Source organism: Ursus americanus, chromosome 34 (genome assembly GCF_024610735.1).
Source record: "Ursus americanus isolate L20-20 chromosome 34, mUrsAme1.1.p, whole genome shotgun sequence".
In the NCBI taxonomy this organism is placed as follows: Eukaryota; Metazoa; Chordata; class Mammalia; order Carnivora; family Ursidae; genus Ursus; species Ursus americanus.
The window spans coordinates 13,944,250-13,966,502 of NC_142160.1; the positions used below are offsets into that span (position 1 = coordinate 13,944,250).

The 22,253-nt window shown below is 38.9% G+C and overlaps 1 protein-coding gene across 1 annotated transcript in view; it reads left to right on the forward strand.

Annotated features, from left to right (window-relative positions):
- TMC1 (transmembrane channel like 1) overlaps positions 1-19,596 on the forward strand; it is a 362,945-nt gene extending 343,349 nt beyond the window's left edge. The window contains exons 24-28 of the mRNA XM_087858826.1: positions 2,919-3,158; positions 8,283-8,408; positions 11,825-11,903; positions 12,006-12,057; positions 15,948-19,596. Coding sequence (XP_087714952.1) covers positions 2,919-3,158; positions 8,283-8,408; positions 11,825-11,903; positions 12,006-12,057; positions 15,948-15,970 — 520 coding nt within the window. The 3' untranslated portion in view covers positions 15,971-19,596. The remainder of the gene's footprint in view (positions 1-2,918; positions 3,159-8,282; positions 8,409-11,824; positions 11,904-12,005; positions 12,058-15,947) is intronic.
- Positions 19,597-22,253: the final 2,657 nt, after the last annotated feature.

Consider the following 22,253-nt stretch of genomic DNA (forward strand, 5'->3'; position numbering starts at 1 on the left):
TGCAGTGTGGTAGGCGAGGTGTGGGGAGTGTATATTCTAAGCGCAGTAGGCTCCCCTGCACCAGAGGACTCACACCTGGTCAGCTACTATTTTTTGAGGCATGAGGAATCCATACTTGAGTTTGGCCCTACGGAAACACAAGAGTATGGGAAGTTTGCGCTCAATTCCTTTGGTTTGTGACTGGAGACATTCAATTATTGCTTTAGGTGTTTCTAATTAGTGGAGGTTATTTACACTGATGCTGTTAAAGTGAAACTTCATAGGTAAAATCCATTTTGTCACAAAATTGGCTGAAATGACCTGTAAACCTTTATATGACACATTTAATTTAAAAATGGACAGCATAGGTTTTTGCAGTATCATATCTCTCTCCTAGCAGGGTATAGAGACAGCAGAGAACAGGGTGAGAGAGAAGATGGGTTTGGACATTGCTCCAACACTGTCTCTTTGTATACCCGTTCGCTAGTGTTGTCACCGTCTGCTACCTCATTTTCTTGGTTGATCAAATGTGAATAATTTACCTGACATGTACCATGTCACTGGAGTAATAAGGAGAGCTCAATAAAAGAAGCTTTCATTTGCTTTGATCTTCTTGGAAGAAAAGCACTTTATAAGGCTAAAGTATTACAATGATCTTTAACTGACAGATGATGGGCTCAAGTCTGGGGAAGGGGCTTAGTGAGCCGAGCTGATTAGCGAGTCACGAGCAAAGACAGGATGAGCATTGGGTGCCAGGATCTGTTTTTCTAGGTTATGGTTCTTAAGCCATTTGTTCAATATTTATTTTGAAAATCTGAAATTTATTTATAGATGCACATCCATACGTGAATACATATATATGTATACAGACGAATGATGCCGGTGTACATAGAGGTACAAATATATGTGGCTTTAGGCAAATCTAGGTCTTAAATGATGTACAGAATTGTGTCTGAGGATAAACTAGCTTGTGCAACACTTCAAAAGATCCCCCAAATCTTAGTGGCTTCCAAAGGGAAACCTTTACTTCTTGTTTTCTCTACATGCCCAGTGTGGGTTGGTAGAGGGCTCTGCTCCTGCAAGTTACTCTCACCATGGAGTCCTAGACTGGCAAAATAGGGTCCATCTGGAACATCACTGGTCAGGGTAGCAGAGGGATGAGAACAGAATCCACACAGGGCTTTTAATGTCTCTCTCCAGTAGTGAGATATTTCATTTTAATTACCATTTCATTGGCCAAAACAAATCACATGGCCAAGCCTGACGTTTGGAAGGGAGCAAGTATAATGATTCACAAGCATCTGACATTACTAATATTAGCATTTGAGAATATAGTGTAGTGCTATGTAATTCTGGCCCCTCACCTGGGCCTGTCACTCACTTGATCACATTCTTGAGGCTCTGGGATCTCTCTTGCTATCCTGTAACAAAGACACCCTGTGTTGTTCCAAAGTCTATCTTCCTACTTTTTTTTTTTAGTTCATAAAATTTTAGAGCAGTGTTGGGTTCGCAGAAAAACTGAGCGGAGAGCACAGAGTGTTCCCATATATCCCCGTCGCCGACACGCACAGCCTCCCCTTCTGCTGGCTTCCCATGCCGCGGTGGTGCATGTGCTACAGTCGATGAACCTACATGGTTCGATCGTCACCCGAAGTTCGTACCACTTAAAAAAAAATCATTTAACTTCAGAGTCTCTGGTCCATTCGGTATGTAAAATATCATTCAGATCTGTTGTGTGAAATCCTACCAACAAGACGATCTAAATTTTGGCAAGGTTCCACTTTTAAATGGAATCGTTTAATGCTGGTTTGCATAATTTCAGTTACAGAAATAACAGAAACTAATTTCTTCATCTAACTCATCCCTGCCCCCAGCCCCCATATTATACCAAATTTGCGTTGGATTCGTTAAAGCAGCTACTCCACATATCCAGGAAATATAAAATGCTGACCTTCACTAGAAGTGCTGAGGGCTTTATTACAGCTGGGACAGTTTAAAAGATAGGACTGTGCTCATACTTCTAAAATAAGTGCACATGTATCCTCTTTTTGGTTTTGGACCAATACATTAATATGGTTTTATGATGCCAATGGATTTTCTCATCAAAGAAAATTGAAATTTATTTTGTTGAAATAACCAACTAAGCCAGCAAGTAAAAGTGACCTCACCTGAGTGCTTCCTGTTTAAAAGTGGCATTTAAAGATAGTTTTTAAAAATCAGATGTACAAAGCAGTGAATTTCCAGGACAAGCTGAAGGAAGAAAGGAAACAGATTACATTAAATTAAATGAATGTGTTGCATTTTCATCTCAAACACATAAAGCTTTCTATAGACTATTAAGAAAACACTATGATTGAGCATAAATACTTCAACTCTAAAACACCGTAACAGCTACATAGCTAATAGAGCATAGCATCAGAAAAAGATAAACTTATTTTAATTTTTTCTCTTCCATTAAGCAAAAATTAATTAGCCATGAGAAAAGTAATTAATCCAGACGTGCAGTTTATTTGAATAGAATGAGTGCTTTAAGGGGCATTTATTAAAAAGTTAAATTTCTAGCTTTATTAATCCAGGATTTGAGTATTAGGGGAAATCAAGTTAATCTGAGAAGTAGGAGAGAGAAGTTAATACATGTGATACATTGTTTTCTCTGGTGTAGTTTAAATTTATTAATGAGAGCAGATGTAGTCCGTGAACAGCATAGTTGCTGTGAGAGAATCACGTGGGCAATTCCTGGATAATGGAGGAGATGGTAAACTGTGACAGAAGATGGAAATTGACCTGTCAAGTTTATTTATAAAGAAGGGTTTGTGGGTCGAAAGCGGCACTACATTTTCTGCCTTTAGCAAATAGACGTGATGCGAAATGAACAGGTGCTGTGTGCCTTTGTTATGAAGAGAAGACTGGAATTGAGCAGAGCTATGTTTTCCTTCCAGGATGGGCTCCTTCTTCGCTCCCAGCCTCCCAGGCATCAATATTCTCCGACTCCACACATCCATGTACTTCCAGTGCTGGGCCGTGATGTGTTGCAACGTCCCCGAGGCCAGGGTCTTCAAAGCTTCCAGATCGAACAACTTCTACCTGGGCATGCTGCTGCTTATCCTCTTCCTGTCCACCATGCCCGTCCTGTACATGATTGTATCCCTCCCGCCATCTTTCGACTGTGGCCCCTTCAGGTTTTTGCCTTTGAAATCTCTCCTGGGTGTCATTTTCTTCCAGGCGTGGAGCTAGGAAGAGCCACTCCTATGCGTTTTGTGGGGGTTTTTTCCTCCCCAAACAATCCATTTTGGTCTGTAGAAATGTGATTCTTTGGGCATTCAGCCTCACTAAGTAACATGGAGATTCTTAGGGAAGTTCCACTGATTTTCTTATTTGGGAATCAAAAACGGGAAAATGATTTGAGTACACCTGGGCTGTACCTGGGTGAAATACAGACAATAAATCTGAGCCATAAGGGAGTAGCAAAGAGCAAGGGTTGATTTTGCTAGTGGGGGTGTGAAAGTTTTCCTGATGCTAGGCCACCACGTCCAAAAATCAGAAGTTATCGCTATGTCGTGCCCAATAGAAAATAATTAATTAAAAGTAGATTATTCCACAAGCTATGTAGGACATGGGATCATTATTAGGTAATTATGAATATAAAGTGGGTCATATATTTTATAATCCACAATGCTACGTGCTAGTAAAACAATTGAGGATGATGTTCAGCATGTTTAGTCTTCCAAAATAACAAGGATAAATTGCTCAAGTCAGTAATAAAGAGTCAAGAAGTCTCTCTGATCCAAGCTGAAATGTACTTTTCTCCAGTTCTCTATGACCAAGTTCTGTCTGTGACACTTATCAAGAAAGCAAAGTCCCCGGGATCTGGGGAATTGAGATTTCATTCCCTAAATAGGGCCTTAGAAATTAATCTACCATGGGACACCCGGGTGGCCCAGTTGGTTAAGTGCCTGACTCTCGAATTCAGCTCAGGTTGTGATCTCAGGGCCCTGCCGGTGCGTGGGGCTCCGCACTGGGTGTGGAGCCTGCTTAAGATTCTTTCTCTCCCTCTCCCTCTGCCCTCCTCTCTCCCTCTCTCTCTCTAAAAAAAAAAAAAAAAAAAAAAAAAAAATCTACCACAAGTCCCTCCCAAGAATCTCTGCCTGTTGAGTCGTTGGTCAGCATGCATTTGAGTTATTTCTCCTTTCCAAGTGAAAGAAATGTAAATGTGGCAAGCCACGTGAATGACAAGCATGAGCCAATAATGGCCACATGTAATTTCCTCGTCATGTTGTCACATGCAAGTTATTAAATTAAAGTCAAAAGTTTCATTGCTCACAGACAAGTATAAAAGACGCATTTTCACTCTAATAATAGTCTGAGTTGTTATTGCTTTACTGGAAAGGAAAGGAAAATGTTAAGCCAGCTGATAGGGCAGAAACTACTAGAGTTCTGTCATACTCAGGAAGCTGTTGTTGAGAAATCCTGATCACCCCCCCCCACAACCCGTGGGCTGAAATAAATAATGCAGATAGTGACATCTGGAGACTAAATATGAAATTGCAGTCTTAAGGAAGAGCTTGGTCTTGATAAATCTCTAATGAATCTGTGGGTACGAAGTTCACTAGATAAGCCATTCAAAGACTTTAGCTGATTGCAAATTACCCACACAAGTGAATACCCAGGTTGAATTTTAGATGTGCTTTTAACTTTCTTTTTTTTTTTTTAATATTTTATTTATCCATTTGACAAAGAGAGAGACGGCCAACAAGAGAGGGAACACAAGCAGGGGGAGTGGGAGAGGAAGAAGCAGGCTCCCAGCATAGGAGCCTGATGTGGGGCTTGATTCCAGAGTGCCGGGATCACGCCCTGAGCTGAAGGCAGACGCTTAACAACTGAGCCATCGAGGCACCCCTGCTTTTAACTTTCTAATTGCAAGTCAGTCTTTTTCAGAAAAATGTATCGAAGGAAGGGAAACCCCACAATGTCCACATGGAGCTGGCTGGTGGTTACACATGTGCTTTCCTAGGAAAAATATCATTGAGTCAGACAGGTACCACGACCACACAATTTTAGCCTTTTGAGCCTAACTCTTCTGCCTCTCTTTGTATCACACACAGTTACTATGAATTTAATGGAAAAAAATTAGTCTGTATCTAAGGCACAGCATCTGATTTTGACCTAACTGGGAAACAGGCAAAATTACTGCATATGTGTCACTATTTGGAGATCAAGAAAATTTACATATTTTCAGTAGCATGTCAGGAAAGGGGTATCTCTATCTTATTTAAATAGTTCATTTCTCATGTCACTTTCCTCATTTTGGAGCAAAAAAAAAATGTAAGCTTCGTTTATTTGTTTGGACTTAAAGTTTAAAAGGGTTGCTCTGCCCTAGAAACGAGGCCCTCTTAGAGACCGTGAGTTTGGGATGGTTTGCTCAGCCTGTCTAGTCTGACCCTACGTGGCAGCTGGGTGGGCAGCAAACATGCATTTGAGATAGGTTAATGGATGGCCCCAGAAGGGGCACAGAGATGGCTAATCACTCCAGGTACGGGTGTGTTTTCAGGTAAGGTGGCTTCCATATCTTACAAGGCCTATTTTTTAAAGCAATTTGATAAGGTATTCGAGCTTGTCCTGGTTTCATAAGACCTGGCTAGGGAGGGTGAATTTTCCAGAAAATTATTCTGATAGGCTAGTAAGTGGATTTACCTTAAGCCAGTTCAGCAATTTAAAAACTCTTTATTTGGTGTCCAGATGAAGAAAATTCTCCAATTGCTCCACCACATTGGCTGACGTGATGTTTCTCCTCCAACCCCTCGCTAATAATTCTGAACAATTTATAATTCTCTAGGTTCTCACATACTCTCTCTGTTAGCATCATGGCAATTATATTTTTATGTATTTTCATCTTACTGCAAAGGTATTATGTGTTTATCCTAGAAAACCTGGGAATTACAGAAACATTTCTCCATGAAAATAAACACTACTCATAATCCCAAAGATCTGAAATAACAACTCTCAAGATTTCGGCATTTTGCATTCTGGCTTTCTTTTTATGCAGCTTTTTAAAATAACTGAGATCATACGAGAAGTGCAGATTTATGTTATATTGTGACACTTTTATATTTATATTCATTTTTGTTTTACATTGTGGTGCTATTACATTATTTATTTGCTATTATACTTTATGTGTTTTTTTTTTAATAGTGTAGCTTGGGGGTAGAAAATTTTCATCTCTATGAGTCTAAACACAGTAGAGTGTTGGCCAGTAATTGGAAGTAATGAGTGAATAATGACTGTTTATGCACTAAGCATTAGAGGAGATGTTGGAATCAACTGGACACTGATTCCAGTCCTGGGAAGCTCTCAGTCCACTGGCGAGACAGGTCTGCTCATAGACTATTCTAACCCAGGGTGGATGAAACTATGCCCACAGGAGCATAAGCGCAGTATCCTTTCATTTGCCTATGGAGTCACAGCAGACTGGAAAAGACTTCTGGGAATATTGGGAAGTGGCACACTTGGGCTAAACTGTCAGAAAGAAAGGATTTCTGGGGATCAGTAGATGCTGCTTTAGTTTGTATAGAAGTAAGAGATCTGGACTCCCATTAAGACACCAGACCTCGAAAGGGGAGAATCCCCAGAGATGCTAATGATTTTGAATTTGGGACAGACTGAATGCAGAGAAGACCTTTGTGGGTAGAGAGCATTTTGTAAAATTCCAGTCCCCCCATTCTAACCATAGGCATCCGCCTCAGCCCAAGAAGCTGGAGAAGAGAGAGTGGATCGATAGTCTTATTTTCTCTTGCCCTTGCCTACCTTCTCACTCTAGCTGTATCCCCCATGTCTAGGAGAAAAGCACGGCCAGTTAGACTGGATGAGGATAAAGAAATCCTAGTGGAATAAGTTGATATAATCTTGAGTGGTCTGCAAGCTACATTCCCCCTTCATACAGCACAGGTCTTGCTGGGGCCAGATTTGTAATTTGTGAAGCAAAACTTACACCTCAGCAGTCCAGCAATTAACTCTTCTTTTTTTTTTTTTAAGATTTTATTTATTTATTTTGACAGAGATAGAGACAGCCAGCGAGAGAGGGAACACAAGTGGGGGGAGTGGGAGAGGAAGAAGCAGGCTCACAGCAGAGGAGCCCGATGCGGGGCTCGATCCCACAACTCCGGGATCATGCCCTGAGCTGAAGGCAGACACTTAATCGCTGTGCCACCCAGGCGCCCCCAGCAATTAACTCTTGACTAGATACTTGGGATTATTCTCAGTCTTTTGAAAGATATCATTAGTTAGATCAGGAGCAAAAAAAAAAAAAATCTCATCTGGAACTTGTGGCTCATATTTATTTAGTAGGTGAGAATGCATAAAGATCAAAAAACAAAAGTGAAACCAGAATGTTATAGTAAGTGTTATACCAACCTTTATTCTGGTGATACCTACCACTTGGTGATAAATAACCTAATCTTCTTTTCTGAGAATTACAGCTTTTCATAGTAGAATCAATATGCATATACAGAAAAAAGAACTTGACGTGATGGGTATTACTTTATAATTCTGAATATCACATAGTAAGATATGACAGAATTCCTGCTCTCATTTTTATAGTTTGTAAATACTGATTCTTACCTTAATGGGCTGAGAATGAACCCATTAAGGATTTTTGATTTTTAGGCTTATTTTCCTTCTTTTCGCATTTTCTGTTCCTGGCAGTGGGACTGAGCTGACAGTCTTTAGGGCCTATCCACAAGAGATGCAGAGAGAGAAAGGACTCATCGTTCAGTGTGGTTACCTATTAATAACTCCCATGAAAGAAGGCTGTGGAAAATGAGATAGCAGCTATTGCATGGGAGAGATATTGGATTATTTGTGGACTTTTCCGTTAAGCTATTCCTTATGCTCATTTCCAAGGCTAATTAAACAATCGAGTGCACTATTTATTCAGCCCAAAGGGAGTGTTCCCCAACAAGGACAGCTCGCTGAGGGGTAGACTTATGAGCTATTTATAAAATATATGTCAATCAAAATCTTAGAAATACAGCTTTAAAAAAATCTCCTAATGCTGTGGTTAAATTCCTAACCGCTCAACTGTGTGTTTATGTTGGGATACCATTTCTCATATCTTTCCCACATACTGACAATAAGAGGTCAAAGTGCCAGGAGTTGTAGCTAAACTTCAGGTTCCCAACCTGAAAGAGCACTTAGGTGCTGTTCGAGAAAGATTTGTAGTTTTCTTACTGTAATCATGGTTTTTACGTAGGTTGTAAATAAACTTCTCTTCCCCGCCTCCCTCCCCCCCCCCCTTTTTTTTCTTTCAGTGGCAAAAATAGGATGTTTGAAGTCATTGGAGAAACACTGGAGCATGATTTCCCAAGCTGGATGGCAAAGATCTTGAGACAGCTTTCTAATCCTGGACTGGTCATCGCTGTCATTTTGGTCATGGTGTATGTGCTTCCCTGCTCATAGAAAGGGCCTTTGTAATGAAGAAAGCCTGGCTCCTTTTAAATTCCAGCTTTTTTTTTTTCTTTTTTTTTCTTTCTTTCTTTTTTTTTTTTTTTTTTTTAGCTTTCTCACGCTCTCTAAGGGTTGTGCTGTAACCTCACCAAATTCACGGCTGATTACATGGTGGTGAGAGGCTGAAATTCATGAGCCATATTCTGATCCTATTGGATGTAATTCATAGCCATGTGCATCTGTCTTTGCCTGCCTAGGATTATAAGATTTGTTCCCAAGTAACCAAAATAATTATCAGTAAACAGCTAAAGCGAGGGAAACATAAATGCTAAATGTTAAATCTAATCAGCGCATTGAGCTTCCCCCCATCTCCTGCCCCCCGCCTCTTGTTCCATAAAGCAGATGGCTGTGAACACATAGAAATGATGAGCCTCTAAGTTAATACTCCCTCCGGGGGCCCTATCGGCTATATTTCAGGGCTAAGGGTTTAAGGGGTCTTAGAAATTACCATGTCCTTGTTCCTGAAAGGCCATCAGTAAGTGTGTGTCCATGATAATAGAATCAGGGGACCAGAAGGGTCTTGGAAAGGTCACTTAGTCTATCCCTTCAAAAGTCAGAGGTGATATCCAAAGGGGAACTTGGGAAGGGGCTTTTGTTTCCATGTAAGTTTCATTGGCTTCTGACTCTTGACCACCACAGAGATAAAATTACATTCTGAGGAAAAATATGCTTGCTATCAAAGAGCTAGGAAAAAAAAATTTTTGCCCTAGGCCTTCTTTTCAACCTCTGAGACCCTCCTGAATAGAAAGTCTGGACCCACCACTGCTCTCTCTCAGTTAAGGAGGGCAAGTATGAAAACACCCTCAGAAACACTTTAGAAACAAACCCAATGCAAAGGGTTGGATTTGTTTTTAAAAAGGTGAAACTAGGAAATCTGGAAAGAAATCCCAATGATTTGAAGTACATGAACTGGGTTCTGGGCTAAGTTGTTAGCATCATCTTTGTGATGGTCATGGTCATGGGCCACATCAGACAGGATGAGTGTCATCTTCGATTTTCTTAAAACACTGGTTTAGAGGGACCAAGTGATTTTCCCTAGGTAAGAAAGAGTATAGTAAGGCAAGATGGTAATAGGAGGTTGACAAAAAATCCAACCTCTTTGCACGTGACACCTTCTCTGAGGGCGAGCTAATAGCCCACAGGGATAATTAAACAGCAAAGCAGATTACTTTTATATATTAGAGAACCTTGATCATGCGGTGGCATTCGGAATCTCATAGTGAGTCTCCGGCGCACACGTGTCACAAAATGACCTGCTGGAGGCCGGCTGTTTCACCAGATGGCCCCTGAAGTGATTTTTCTTTTCCAAGTTTTCATGATACAGCAGCTTCTGCAACCATGCTAAGTATTATAGGGTTTTTAAAAGTCAAGGCCATTTAGTGGTATAAATGAGATCTTATATTAAAAAAATAAAACCCAACAAAACTTAATGTCAGATTTTATGACTATAGTCTTAATTTACTGAGAGATGATTTATTTTTAAGCGAAGGAGAAACATGGTTCTCATGCCGCCAATTAAAGATTTAATAAGCTGTCTGGAGAGTGTGGAAGAGGAACTAACCTTGCCTCTGTTCCAGGCCCTACCCATACGTTAATCATTTAATTTCCTCCGGAATAGGTTGGCCCCATTAATCACATTATTGGTATCACACGGAAGATCGGCCCCAAATCAAGTGGCTAATAAGTAAATTCGAACCCATGTCTTGTTTCCTATCTCTTGTTCCCCATAATCCTTTGAAACACCAAACACTGAGTTTGGGATGGGTGGGAAGATACAGAAGGGCTAGGAGCCACTTGGCAGGGATGGTTTAGACCCAGGGTCAGCACATTTTAAAGAGCCAAGTCATAGATATATTAGGTTGTGTGGGTCAGAAGGCAAAATTGGGGGTATTATGTAAGTACTTACATAGCCATTTAAAAATGTAAAAACCATTCTTAGTTCATAGGCCATGCAAAACAGACCAGAAGTCGTCTCTGCCCTGGAGACTATAGTTGCCAACCCTTGGTACAGACTGTGTAGAGAAAAGTTGGCAGGATATGAGGTCAAATAGATGTCCTGGAAGGCTGGTTATAGTTCTGAGGTTCTGATTTAAAACCCAATTTCAGTTTATTGCTGATTTGATTTTTCAAATCCTGGGATCTCATCTTCCAGTTTATGGGGCTCATGCAATTGGCTTGGCTCTTTATTACCCTTAATTAGAGAATGTTACATGTTATAAGCATTTTGAAATTCCCCAATGGATCATATTAAATCAGCTTGGATGGTTTTTGGGTAACTGAGTAGAATTCAGGTTAGTTCTCTGTAGCCAGGTTCATTCCTTTGGAGACTAGAGAATTTCAAAACTGCAAGTGACTTGTGAGGTCTTTGAGTTTATCCTCTAAATCCAGGCATTTTTCAAAGAACATCCTTATATTACACACACACACATACACACACACACACACACACACACACACACACACACACACACAATTTATTGAGCACCTACTTCATGCCAAATAGTATACCAAATATTTTCATGTATGTAATTTCATTCAAACTCCCATCAGTCGTATAAGAGATAAACAAATCCGGCAAAACCATATCAATAATTGTGTTGCTAGCACCAGATGGCTCATAAAAGATATAATCTGGCATGGTTGGGAAGTAGAGGAAATGTGTTTAGTATCCAGTTATTTGCAACAAAGAGCAATGCCAGTTACCTTTTTTTTTTTTTAACTGCGTTTTGTTTGTTTGTTTTGCTTTAAGTGAAGATGAACATATTTATTTTTACACAAATGTTTGGCTGGAATTTGCTCTTTCTAGAAATGTAAATGTCGACTAAAAGCCAAGAATATTCCTTTATAAAACTTTTCTTTTTGAAGAAGGGAGAAATGCAAACAATATATCCTATGGAAAAAAAAATCCATGTTAGTGAACTATGATGATGTAAAAGCTAGAGGGAATTTAAAGCAGAAGTTCAATATTTTATTCTATACATTCCCTATGCTTCAGTAAATTAATGTCAACTTGGAATGTTACTTTTAATTATGATTTCAACTGATGTTAGTACATTTCCAAGAAGAAGCTACAGTTAGGCAGTGAGGTATGGTAGACAGAATGCTGGGCTGTGGAAAAGGACCCCTTGGGTCCATCTTCCCAGGTCCACCACTAGTAATCATGTCCTGAATGTACTTCTTTACCTCTGTGTACTTCAATCTTTTACCTGTGCTATAAAATGTTTAGAGTAGAAAATATCTTAAAATCCACTCCAGTACCCCAATGTTCTATGATTTAGTGAATGTAAGTTTAAGAAGAATCTTGAACTAAAAAATACCAGAAATCTTATTATTTTTTAAAATGTAGCTTGACCATCTATTATCTCAATGCTACTGCAAAGGGCCAGAAGGCAGCAAATCTGGATCTAAAAAAGAAGATGAAACAGGTAGGATATAATTTATTTCATCAACATATTATCTTTATTAACAGCAAGTAGTAGGAAATACCAGGAAAGCTCATGTTCTTCTCTCCTTTTTGTATTGTGTAGCAAGCTTTGGAGAACAAAATGCGCAACAAGAAAATGGCAGCTGCCCGAGCAGGTTGGAGAAACGTTTATGATTGCAATTTTTTCCCCTACAAAAAAAATGCTTTTCCTTTTTTTTTTTTCCCTCTCCAAATGGGGCACTTGATGCAGTGTGACATTATTGCCTGAGTGAGTCATTCCACAATTTTTACTGTTCACCTTTTGGGACCCTCTCAGGCATCATATGCAGGAGGCTTGGTTGTTTTCCAGGGGGGGAAAGGCAAGGGAAAGAAAAATTCGGAAATGTAAACTTGGCAATAGTAATGGAAAGGTGACTTTGCAAATTGACAGAAGATGAAGACGACATCCATATAGTCATATACAAATAGCAGACATAAGGGGCACCTGAGTGACTCAGTCAGTTAAGTGTCTGCCTTCTGCCTAGGTCATAATCTCAGGGTCCTGAGAATGGAGGCCCATGTCAGGATCCCTGCTCTGCTGGGAGTCTGCTTCTCCCTCTGCCTTCCCCTGCCCACACTCATGCTCTCTTTCTCTCTCAAATAAATAACTAAAATATTTTATATTTTAATAAATATATATATATATATTTAATATATATAGTTCTGAGGTTCTGATTTAAAACCTAATTTCAGTTTATTGCTGATTTGATTTTTCAAATCAAATATATATATATATATATTTATATGTTTGATAAATATATATATAACCAATATAACCAATAGCAGACACAAATGCAGAGTCTTTCCTGCTCAGTGGGACCATTTTTATACATAGATGGACACACGGGGAAGATACCATTAGGGTCTTCTGAACTCACCACTGTTGATTTCCTGGAGGCTTTTCTAATTCATTAACCGCTCTTTTTTGCAACCTCCTTAATTTTAAAAACATTCCAATAAGGCATACTCCAATTTGCCAAAATCCCTGATGTGCTCTGCTTTCCACATGGAAGAGTGATGTCTAAGAAGTTTAGGGAAGATTTTTTCAAACTTTTCCCTCATTCTTAACTTTAAAACTCTGATATTCCTAGGGCTTTCCCCCCATGTAAGTAATAAAACTCAACCCAGATTGGTTTAAGTAGAAAAATAAATAAATTCATTAGACCACAGAGATGAATAGGAGAGTGGTATGTATGGTTTCAGGCCACATTTTATCCCAAGTTTAGAAGTGAGCAGGGCTGAGCCCCATTTCTCTATGATTCTTTCAACACTACTCCTTTCACGTTGGCTGACCTTTATGGGAACAGGAATGGATGCAGCAATTTCCAGTGCTATGTCCTTGTATTACACTTGGCTTACAATTTTTTTCATCACTAAGCTACTTGTTTCTTTAATTGCTTTTAAATTTTTTCAGCTTTGACAAATAAAATTGTAACACACTTTAAGCGTACAATGTGAGTGTTGATATGCGTATCCATTATGAAAGGACTTCCACCACTGTGTTCATTAGCACATCCCTCACCTCACATATTTACCTTATTCTTTTTGGTGAAAAGACTTAAGTTCTACTCTCTTAGCCAATTTCAATTATATAATATGGTATCATCAGCTATAGTTCACTGTGTTCTACATTACAGTCTTGGACCTTATTCATCCTACAAATGAAAATCTGTACCCTTTTACCAACCTCTCCCTATTTCCCCCACCCCCAAGCTCCTGGTTACCACCATGCTACTCTCTGTTTTCATGAGTTTGATTTTTTTTTCTTTTTTTTTCAGATTCCACATATAAGTGATACCATGCAGTGTTTGTCTTCCTCTGTCTAGCTTATGTTACTTCACATACCGCCTTCCAGGTTTATCCACATTGTTGTAAATGGCAGGATTTTCTTTTTTTATAAAGCTGAATAATATTATATTATATTATTATGATGATATTATATGTATATCACATTTTCTCTCTCCATTTCTCCATATAGACTCTTACATTGTTTTCATCCTCCCATGCTGCGATGAGCATGGGAATACAAATTAATGATTTCATTTCTCTTGGATATATATCCAGAAGTAGGATGCTGGATCATATGATAGTTCTAGTTTTAATTTCTCGAGGAACTTTCATACTGTTTTCCACACTGGCTATATCAGTTTACATTCCCACCAATAGTGCACAATTGTTCCCTCTTCTCCACGTCCTCGCCAGCATTGGCTGTCTCTTGCCTTTTTGATAGTAGACATCCTAATGGTGTGAGGTGCTATCTCATTGTGGTTTGGTTTGCATTTCCCTGATTGTGATGTCGAGCACCGTTTCATGTACAAATATTGACCATGTGTTTGTCTTCTTTGGCTAAATGTCTATTCAGGTCCTTGGCCCATTTTAAATTAGGTTATTTGGTTTTTATGTTGTTGAGTTGCATGATTTCCTTGTCTGTTTTGGATCTTAACCCCTTATCAAATTGCAGATATTTTCTCCCATTCCATAGGTTACCTGTTCATTTTATCAATGATTTCCCTTACTGTGCAGGAGCTTTTTAGTTTAATGTTTATTTTTGCTTTTGCTGCCTTCGTTTTTGGTGTCAAATATAAAAATCATTGCCAAGACCAAGAGCAAGGAGATTTTTCCTCTAGGTTTTCTTCTAGGGGTTTTATGGTTTAAGGTTTTATATTCAAGCCTTTCATCATTGTGTGTTGATTTTTGTGTATGTTGTAAGATAAGGGTTCAGTTTCATTCTTTTGTATGTGGATATCCAGTTTTTCCAGTACCATGTATTGAAGAGAATATCCATTCTTCATTGTATATGCTTGGTACCTTGTCAAAAACTATTGGCTGTATATGTCTGTGTTTATTTTTCGTTTCTCTATTCTGTTCCAGTGATCTTACTGTCTGTTTTGATGCCAACACCATACCGTTTAGTTACTGTTGCTTTGCAGTATAGTTTGAGATCAAGAAGTGTGATGTCTCTAGCTTTGTTCTCTCTCAAGATTGCTTTGGCTATTTGGGATATTTTTGTGGTTCCATCAAATATAGGGGTTTGTGTTTTTTTTTTTTTTCTATTTCTTTGAAAATGCCACTGGAATTCTGATAAGGATTGTGTTGAATCTATAAATTGTTTTCCGTGGTATGGACATTTTCACAGTATTCTTCTAATCCATTAATTTGAACTATCTCTCCATTTACTTGTGTCTTTTTTAATTATTACATAATGACCTTCTGTGTCTCTTGTTACTGTTTTTGGCTTAAAATGTATTTTGTCTGAAGTAACTGTAGCTACACCTGCTTCTGGTTTCCATTTGCATGCAGTATCTCTTTCCATCCCTCCACTCTTGGCTTATGTGTGTCCTTAAAGCTGAAGTGAGCCCCTTGGGCATCTTACAGTTGGAAGCATGTATGTCACACATACCCACACTGCTCTTGTATTTTTTCTAGATTGTGACTATAATTTAACATGATCAAATTAGTGTTTAGAATAGTGAGCGAAAAGTTCTGACTTTTAAGATCTGAATTCTGGTTAAAGCTTACTGTTACCTTTATTGTCGTAAATAATGATACAATCCTATTGCATGCTGTTTGATATTTTCCCATAATTTGTACTTAAAAACATATACAACCTTTGTAAAGACAGAGACTATCATTCATAGTTGTTTCCTCAGAAGTTACCATAGAACTTTATACTTAACAGTCATTCAGTAAATACCTACTGAATTCCTACCGGCCAATAAGGAATTCTTTTACTGGAAAAATTTAAACAGGATACATTTTGGTATTAATTACATAAACAGTACTGAATAAATGCTATAAAAGTAGCAGAACGTTCACTTTCACTCTCCTGAAAAATGAGAAATATAGAAATATTTTGAATATAAAAATACTAAATATTGTGGCAACGTGGGGCACATTTGGAAGATACGATCTTCAGATCACCTCTTTCAGAACATTAAGAACAACGAAAGCTAAATCGTCACTTGCTTCTTCATATTCTCTTTCTCTCTCTCTCCCTCTCGAACAGCTGCGGCTGCTGGTGGCCAGTGACTTTCATAGACACGCTGGGACCCAGAAATACTCATCACCTTGCTGTGTAAAAGCAATGACTCATGTAAAGGGCAAGAACACAAGCATTGTGAAGTTGCTGCTCCCCCGTTCTAACTCTCGTGCATTGTCAAGGTCATGCTGGTCAGTCAAGGCATCCTCAGTCCTTGTTCAGCAAGGAGGATCTCCACCTTGTTCCAAATGAAGGGATTTGTTCCTGCACCGCGACGTTCTCCCCTGACTCGTTTCCCTGCATCTCTTCTAACAAACTGAGTTTAAGAGTGGATGTGATTCAGCAATACAGGTTACTGGTTTACCTTTTGGGTTAATTAAAAATACTTTGCTCGTATGGACTTCCATGTTATACACTCATATGCTCCTTCTGCCTTAGTTTTCTTTGCTTGGGAACAGAGATATTTCACCCTTTTTTCCCTTTAGAGTTCAGAAATATCTTTATAAAGTATTCATTGTAATGATTCATTAACTCACAGTTTGAAACCAACATCGTGTTTTCCATTTTTTTTTTTCTGTCTCCCCATCCAGGGCCCTTACAATTATACTCAAGACTTTTTATTTGCTGCTGAATTCAGTATGAAAAGGAATGGGGTTTTTAAAAGGAAAATCCTAAGGGAAATAAGGGTCTAAGTAGCACTGGGTTGAAGGTCTCTCAATTTGAGGAGGTATATGGATCTTAGACAACACACCTCTTTGTGAGTTTAAAAAAAAAAAGACAATTGTACATGATTGCAACTCCATCACACCTGATCATGACCTCCAGTGATCACATCTCCTGAGTTTAGATTCTAATATTCCATAATTTGTCTTTGCTTTTTTGTTAAGGTTGAGAAAACATACACTTTTATGGGGGGCTCTAGTTTATAGGTGTGTTTAAGAATTATTATTTAAAGTTTGAATTGACTTTGAAGAGAGGCAATCAGTGCCCTCAGCCAGCCTTGTTGTGTGACTTTAATGACCTCTGCTCACCCACAGTGTCCTCCAGAGCTAAGCCAATTTGCCTGCCATTCCCTGCAATTGACTTGCTGGTTTTTGTTACCATGTTTTTGAGTTTTTCCTTCTTCTCTCTTGATCTGGTCATGAAACGATCTCCTGTTCCTCTGCCAATCCACGTGCTCATCACTTGCCATGATAAAAATTCAAGATGTACTTCCTTTGGTCCAGTTTTCCAGATTGGCCTCCATTCCCAATTGTATCACTCCCTGATAGGTTTCCTTGGACCCTGTTGTCTTTAATTCAGAGTCTATTATTTATATAGGTTTTCCTGTGACTTTTCACAGTTCTTTATCGTTTCCTGTATGCGTGGATCATCTTTCCTCTCCAGATTGGAAGCTCCCTGTGAGCAAGGATCCTACCTGCCAACTCTTTTGTATGCCTAGTAAGTCTAGTGCTATACACAGGTAGGCACTGAGTAAATGCTTGTTAATTAAATTGAATCAATTTAACTTAGAGCAGCTGCACTGTGAAACAAAAACTTCTGTTATCTGCACGAAAAATGTTATTATGATGTCAGAAATGGAATTATCTGTTGCTCTGCAGGTTTACCATCTCATTTGATTATAATGCAGATGAGTAAATAAAGTGAATGCTTATTTCTACGTGGATCATTTTTGTACTGTAGAGTAATAAGATTAGAGAATTGGTTTATACGTGTTGCCAAGTTTACAATGTGGATGACACTCCCTTGTTCTTGATCTACTTCATAACAAAAGATGATGAGAGATGACAAACCATCCCCCAGGGACTTCATCTCCTAAAGGTAATTTCCTTTTTTTTTCTTTTTTAGTCTAGTTACCATCTGTCACCATACGCAGTTATTAACAATATTATTGACTATATTCCCTGTGCTGTGCATTGCTTCTCCGTGACTTACTTATTCTGTAATTGAGTTTGTACCTCTTAAAGCAATTGTACGTTCGGAACAAACGCTCATGGTATAAGAATTCAGGCATGCTATTGTAAGTTCCAGTCTTTCTAAAAATTAAGCTGGATTTTTATGGCACCTAAATACCCACCTGATTTAAGTTAAGCATTTTTAGAAAATTTAACCCTTTTGGCCTCCAGAGATCTGCCCAGAATATTTCCACAGTACCACACGAACAAGCATCTGGAAGAGTGAATGTCATTTCCACAGTTGTCTGAGGGCTATGCTGAGGATAGCCTTGTACCGGGAAGGTTCTGATCGCTATGATCTCATTCTATATCATCATTTCTATATGTAATGATCAGAACGATAGGAAGAATTTTAGAAGGCAAACGAATGAACCAGCCAGTCAGACTGAACCTTTCATTTTTTTCTGAGGGGCATAAAAAATAAATTCTGGCAAATATATGTGGAAACTAAATTTACTTCTCTGAAGAAAATTACTTCACCATCAATTTGAAAACTGAAAAACTGCATTTTGACACATGGTTGGCATCATCTCCTTTGGCTTCTGAGAAGAGCACGTAGTTTAAACCGTATCAAGGGGTTCATATTAACAATACGTTGACCTGAACTATGTTTTCTTCTCCTGATGAATCCCTACATGTACCAGAGCCACAGCCCCTGCTGGCCAGGTTTGGAAATATATTTGGTGACCCAAATATTATCACACGGTGAGGTGTAGTTCCCCTAGTTGCCACAGGGGGTCAGACTTTGCTATCTTCACTCCTCAGTGGATGAGTTAATAAGAAGAGGCTTTGGGTCCATTTCCCTGCTTTATAGTTCAGTGCCGGAGCCCTGCCTTTAATCTAGTCTGCTCTACTGGAACTTGCACTATTTCACTTTGCTTTACCAGCACTGTCCTCAAGGAATACAGGTAGATTGTGGGGAAGTGGGCTTGTGATACGTGCTGGGACCAAACTGGGTGCATGATCACCGGGAAGCACTATTAGGCTAGTACATCTTCATCCATTTGATAAACATTTATCAAACACTGTGTGCCACACGTTTATCAGATTTAATGTATCCCAAGTATTACCTGCTCTCTATATTTTCTCCCACTGTTTTGCACCACCTGACATACTGATCTTCTTGGTTTCCAGAATCTTCTGGAATGATATTACAACTTATGAAGCCATTTTCAGATTGAGGAAAATGAATGATACCTTTCCATTTAAGGCAAGACTGTCCCTCTTTTCTTCACGATGACACAGATATTACAATACATTGTCAGAAATTGGAAAAGTGCTTTACTAACTCTTATTCTCTATCAAGTGCAATGCCAAGCAAAACCCAGATGTTATCCTCACCTTTCCCAGCCTTCTTCCAAAGTTAGCATTTTTTGATGGGCAAATAACCCTGGACCTCAGTAGTGGCAGCAGATGCTTAGTGAATGGAATGCAAACAAAGGAGTTTAGCCTGCAATGGAAAACCAGGTTCTCTGGGGGGAAACCAATGAGATGGGAGTCTGATGACTTTTATTTTCTCCCTTGAGTCAAAACTATAATACCCAATTATAACTTTCTTTTGCCTTGTTTGGTGTATGAGGATAAAAGCGTCTCCACAATTTATTTGTCAAGAAATATATCCCAGAAGAATAAGTACGCAGCCTTCAAAAAGAAGAGACTTAAGAATGAGATTGGCAGGTGTTCTCAGCTCTCAATGCAGATATGCACTTGATTTTTTGGAAGACAGATATTGAGACTTAAGAATTTTTATTTTTATTTTTTTATTTTTATTTTATTTTTTTTTTAAAGATTTTATTTATTTATTTGACAGAGATAGAGACAGCCAGCGAGAGAGGGAACACAAGCAGGGGGAGTGGGAGAGGAAGAAGCAGGCTCATAGCGGAAGAGCCTGATGTGGGGCTCGATCCCACAACGCCGGGATCACGCCCTGAGCCGAAGGCAGACGCTTAACCACTATGCCACCCAGGGGCCCCAAGAATTTTTTTTTTTTAAATGAACTATAGTCATGGCCTCTTTTTGTCTTTACTTCCTGTGAGAAGGAAATACTGTAATGTGATGGTGACAGGAGTTCTCAAGCTCCTTTCTGAGATTTATTTTCCTCAGAATTCTCTGGTAATGGATTGCCTTGATACTTGGCCCTGGACAGTCCAGCTGCCTTTTCCAGGATGCGTGTTGGTGACTTAGTAACTATGAATAGTGAAAAAATATCTATAAGAACTATTTACCTCTTCTGAGAACTTAGATATTATATAACACCCATCTTTTTCATACAAATCCTTGTGGTTATTTAAAACCTTATAATAGGGACACATGGGTGGCTCAGTCAGTTAAGTGTCTGACTTGATATCAGCTCAGGTCACGATCTTACAGTCCTGGGATGGAGCCCCCCATCTGGCTCTGTGCTCAGTGGGGAGCGTGCTTGAGGACTCTTTCTCTCTCTCCCTCTGCCCCTCCCCCCACTGCTGGCACAGGAGCTCTCTGTCTCTCAAATAAATAAATAAATCTTAAAAAAATAAAAACTTATAATAGAGGTTCATGTTCATTATAGCAAATTTAAAAATTTTGAATAGAATAAAAAAAGTTTAAAAAAAACCCATAGTTCTATTACCCAGAAAAACTGCTTAGTTTGGGCACATTTTTTTCCTTCAGATTCACACACATATACACAGAGACTTCATAAAATATTTTGGATCATAAGATATATTTAGTTTTATCTGACTTCCTTATTTAACATTTTCCCATGTCATAAAATTACTTCAAGACATTTTTTAATGGCTATAAAATATGTCACGTGACTTTAAGGAAATTGTTCAAAACCTCTTGTTTCTATCTCTGAAAATGGGGATAATAAGAGTCCTATCCCATGAAGTTTCTATTTGGGATTAAAAGAGAAAACCTGCACAGAACACCTAGCACCGTGCCTGGCTCGTGGTTCGTGTTCAGCAATAGCCATGGTTGCCATCCTTGTTTTAGGGAGTTCTAAATAATTGTAGTTATGGTATAATTAATTTTTCTGCTTGACCATACCTATAAGCTCTGTGAAGTAATTGAGAACACCACTGAAATGAGAATTATCCAGAGCCTGGTCATAATTTTTATAGGAATGGGATACTGACAATATCATGGTGACCCCCAATATCTAGTTTTAAATAAAAACAAGACCAATCTTAAAATACTAAACTTACACGTGCTGAAATCAGGTGCTTCTTCCTAAAAAAAAAAAAGGAAAAAATCCTGCTCTGTTGGTTCTCTAAACACCAGTTTACTTGCTCTATCATATAATCCAGCCATGGAATTAACAATCTGATGTGCTAATAAATTAGAGTCTAAGGCCCTCTGGGTATGGTTAGCATTTTGCAGGGATTATATAAATGGGCTAAATACGGACCATGAGTCAGAAGGAACAGAGACTGTGACTGAGTTGAATGCCGAAATCCTAAAATGCCTTTTTTTTTCTTTTAGGATCAAACTTATTTCCTATAGGAATATATAGCACAGATTTGATAATAGAAGTAAATGGAAGAAATGGCTTCAGCACACATTATTTTGAGAAAGGCGTCTATGTATTAAGGCAGGTTGAACTGAATGACATTAATTAAGAGAAATTTTTTGTGACTGTGGTATTGTTATGGCTGATGTGAAGATACCTCTGAAAAAGATGATAGATAGATTTAGAGGTCTGAAGGGCAAGATGCTTAGGACATAAGCTTCAGAATTGACAAATTCTTGTAGTGGAATTCAAAGTTGCAAAAGTGACTGCGGCATGGCCCATGAGCCTGCTGCAGAAGGAGCTATTGTCTGAAACTACAAGCGATCTTAGTGGGCCATGCAAGGAGTTGATTCCATGGGAAATGCTTGTCCCTGGTGAAGTAATATATAAGACCCAGTGGACGTACTCAGCATCACAGAAAAGGCTCCATACATGTCAACTCAACAGACTACTAGATTAACCTTGGGGGCTGATGGGGTGTGGCAGGTGGCGGTGGGGGGAGGGGTGGTAAAGAGCACTGATTAGGGAGTCTAAAGTTTGAGTTCAAGTTCTGTTCCCGACTGAACGCGTTATTCACTAGCCATGTGATTTTCTGGTTGTCGTTACTAGCTTTTTGACCCAGGCTGACCATTTACCCTCACTAGGCTTCATTTATCTCGCCTTTAGAATGGATTATAATTGTCTCTGTTCAAATTGCTATAGGAATTGCATGAAATGATGTTGATGATCAAAACCGTCGTGCACTGTTTAGCTCGTAGCACACAGTTTAGCACATTGTTAACAGCTGGATCAATATTACCCATCATTCTCCTTTTCTTGCCAATCAAATATTTTTATTTGAAAGTGTTAGGCACGTTTTTGTTAAAAAAAAGAGGATGATTTTAATTG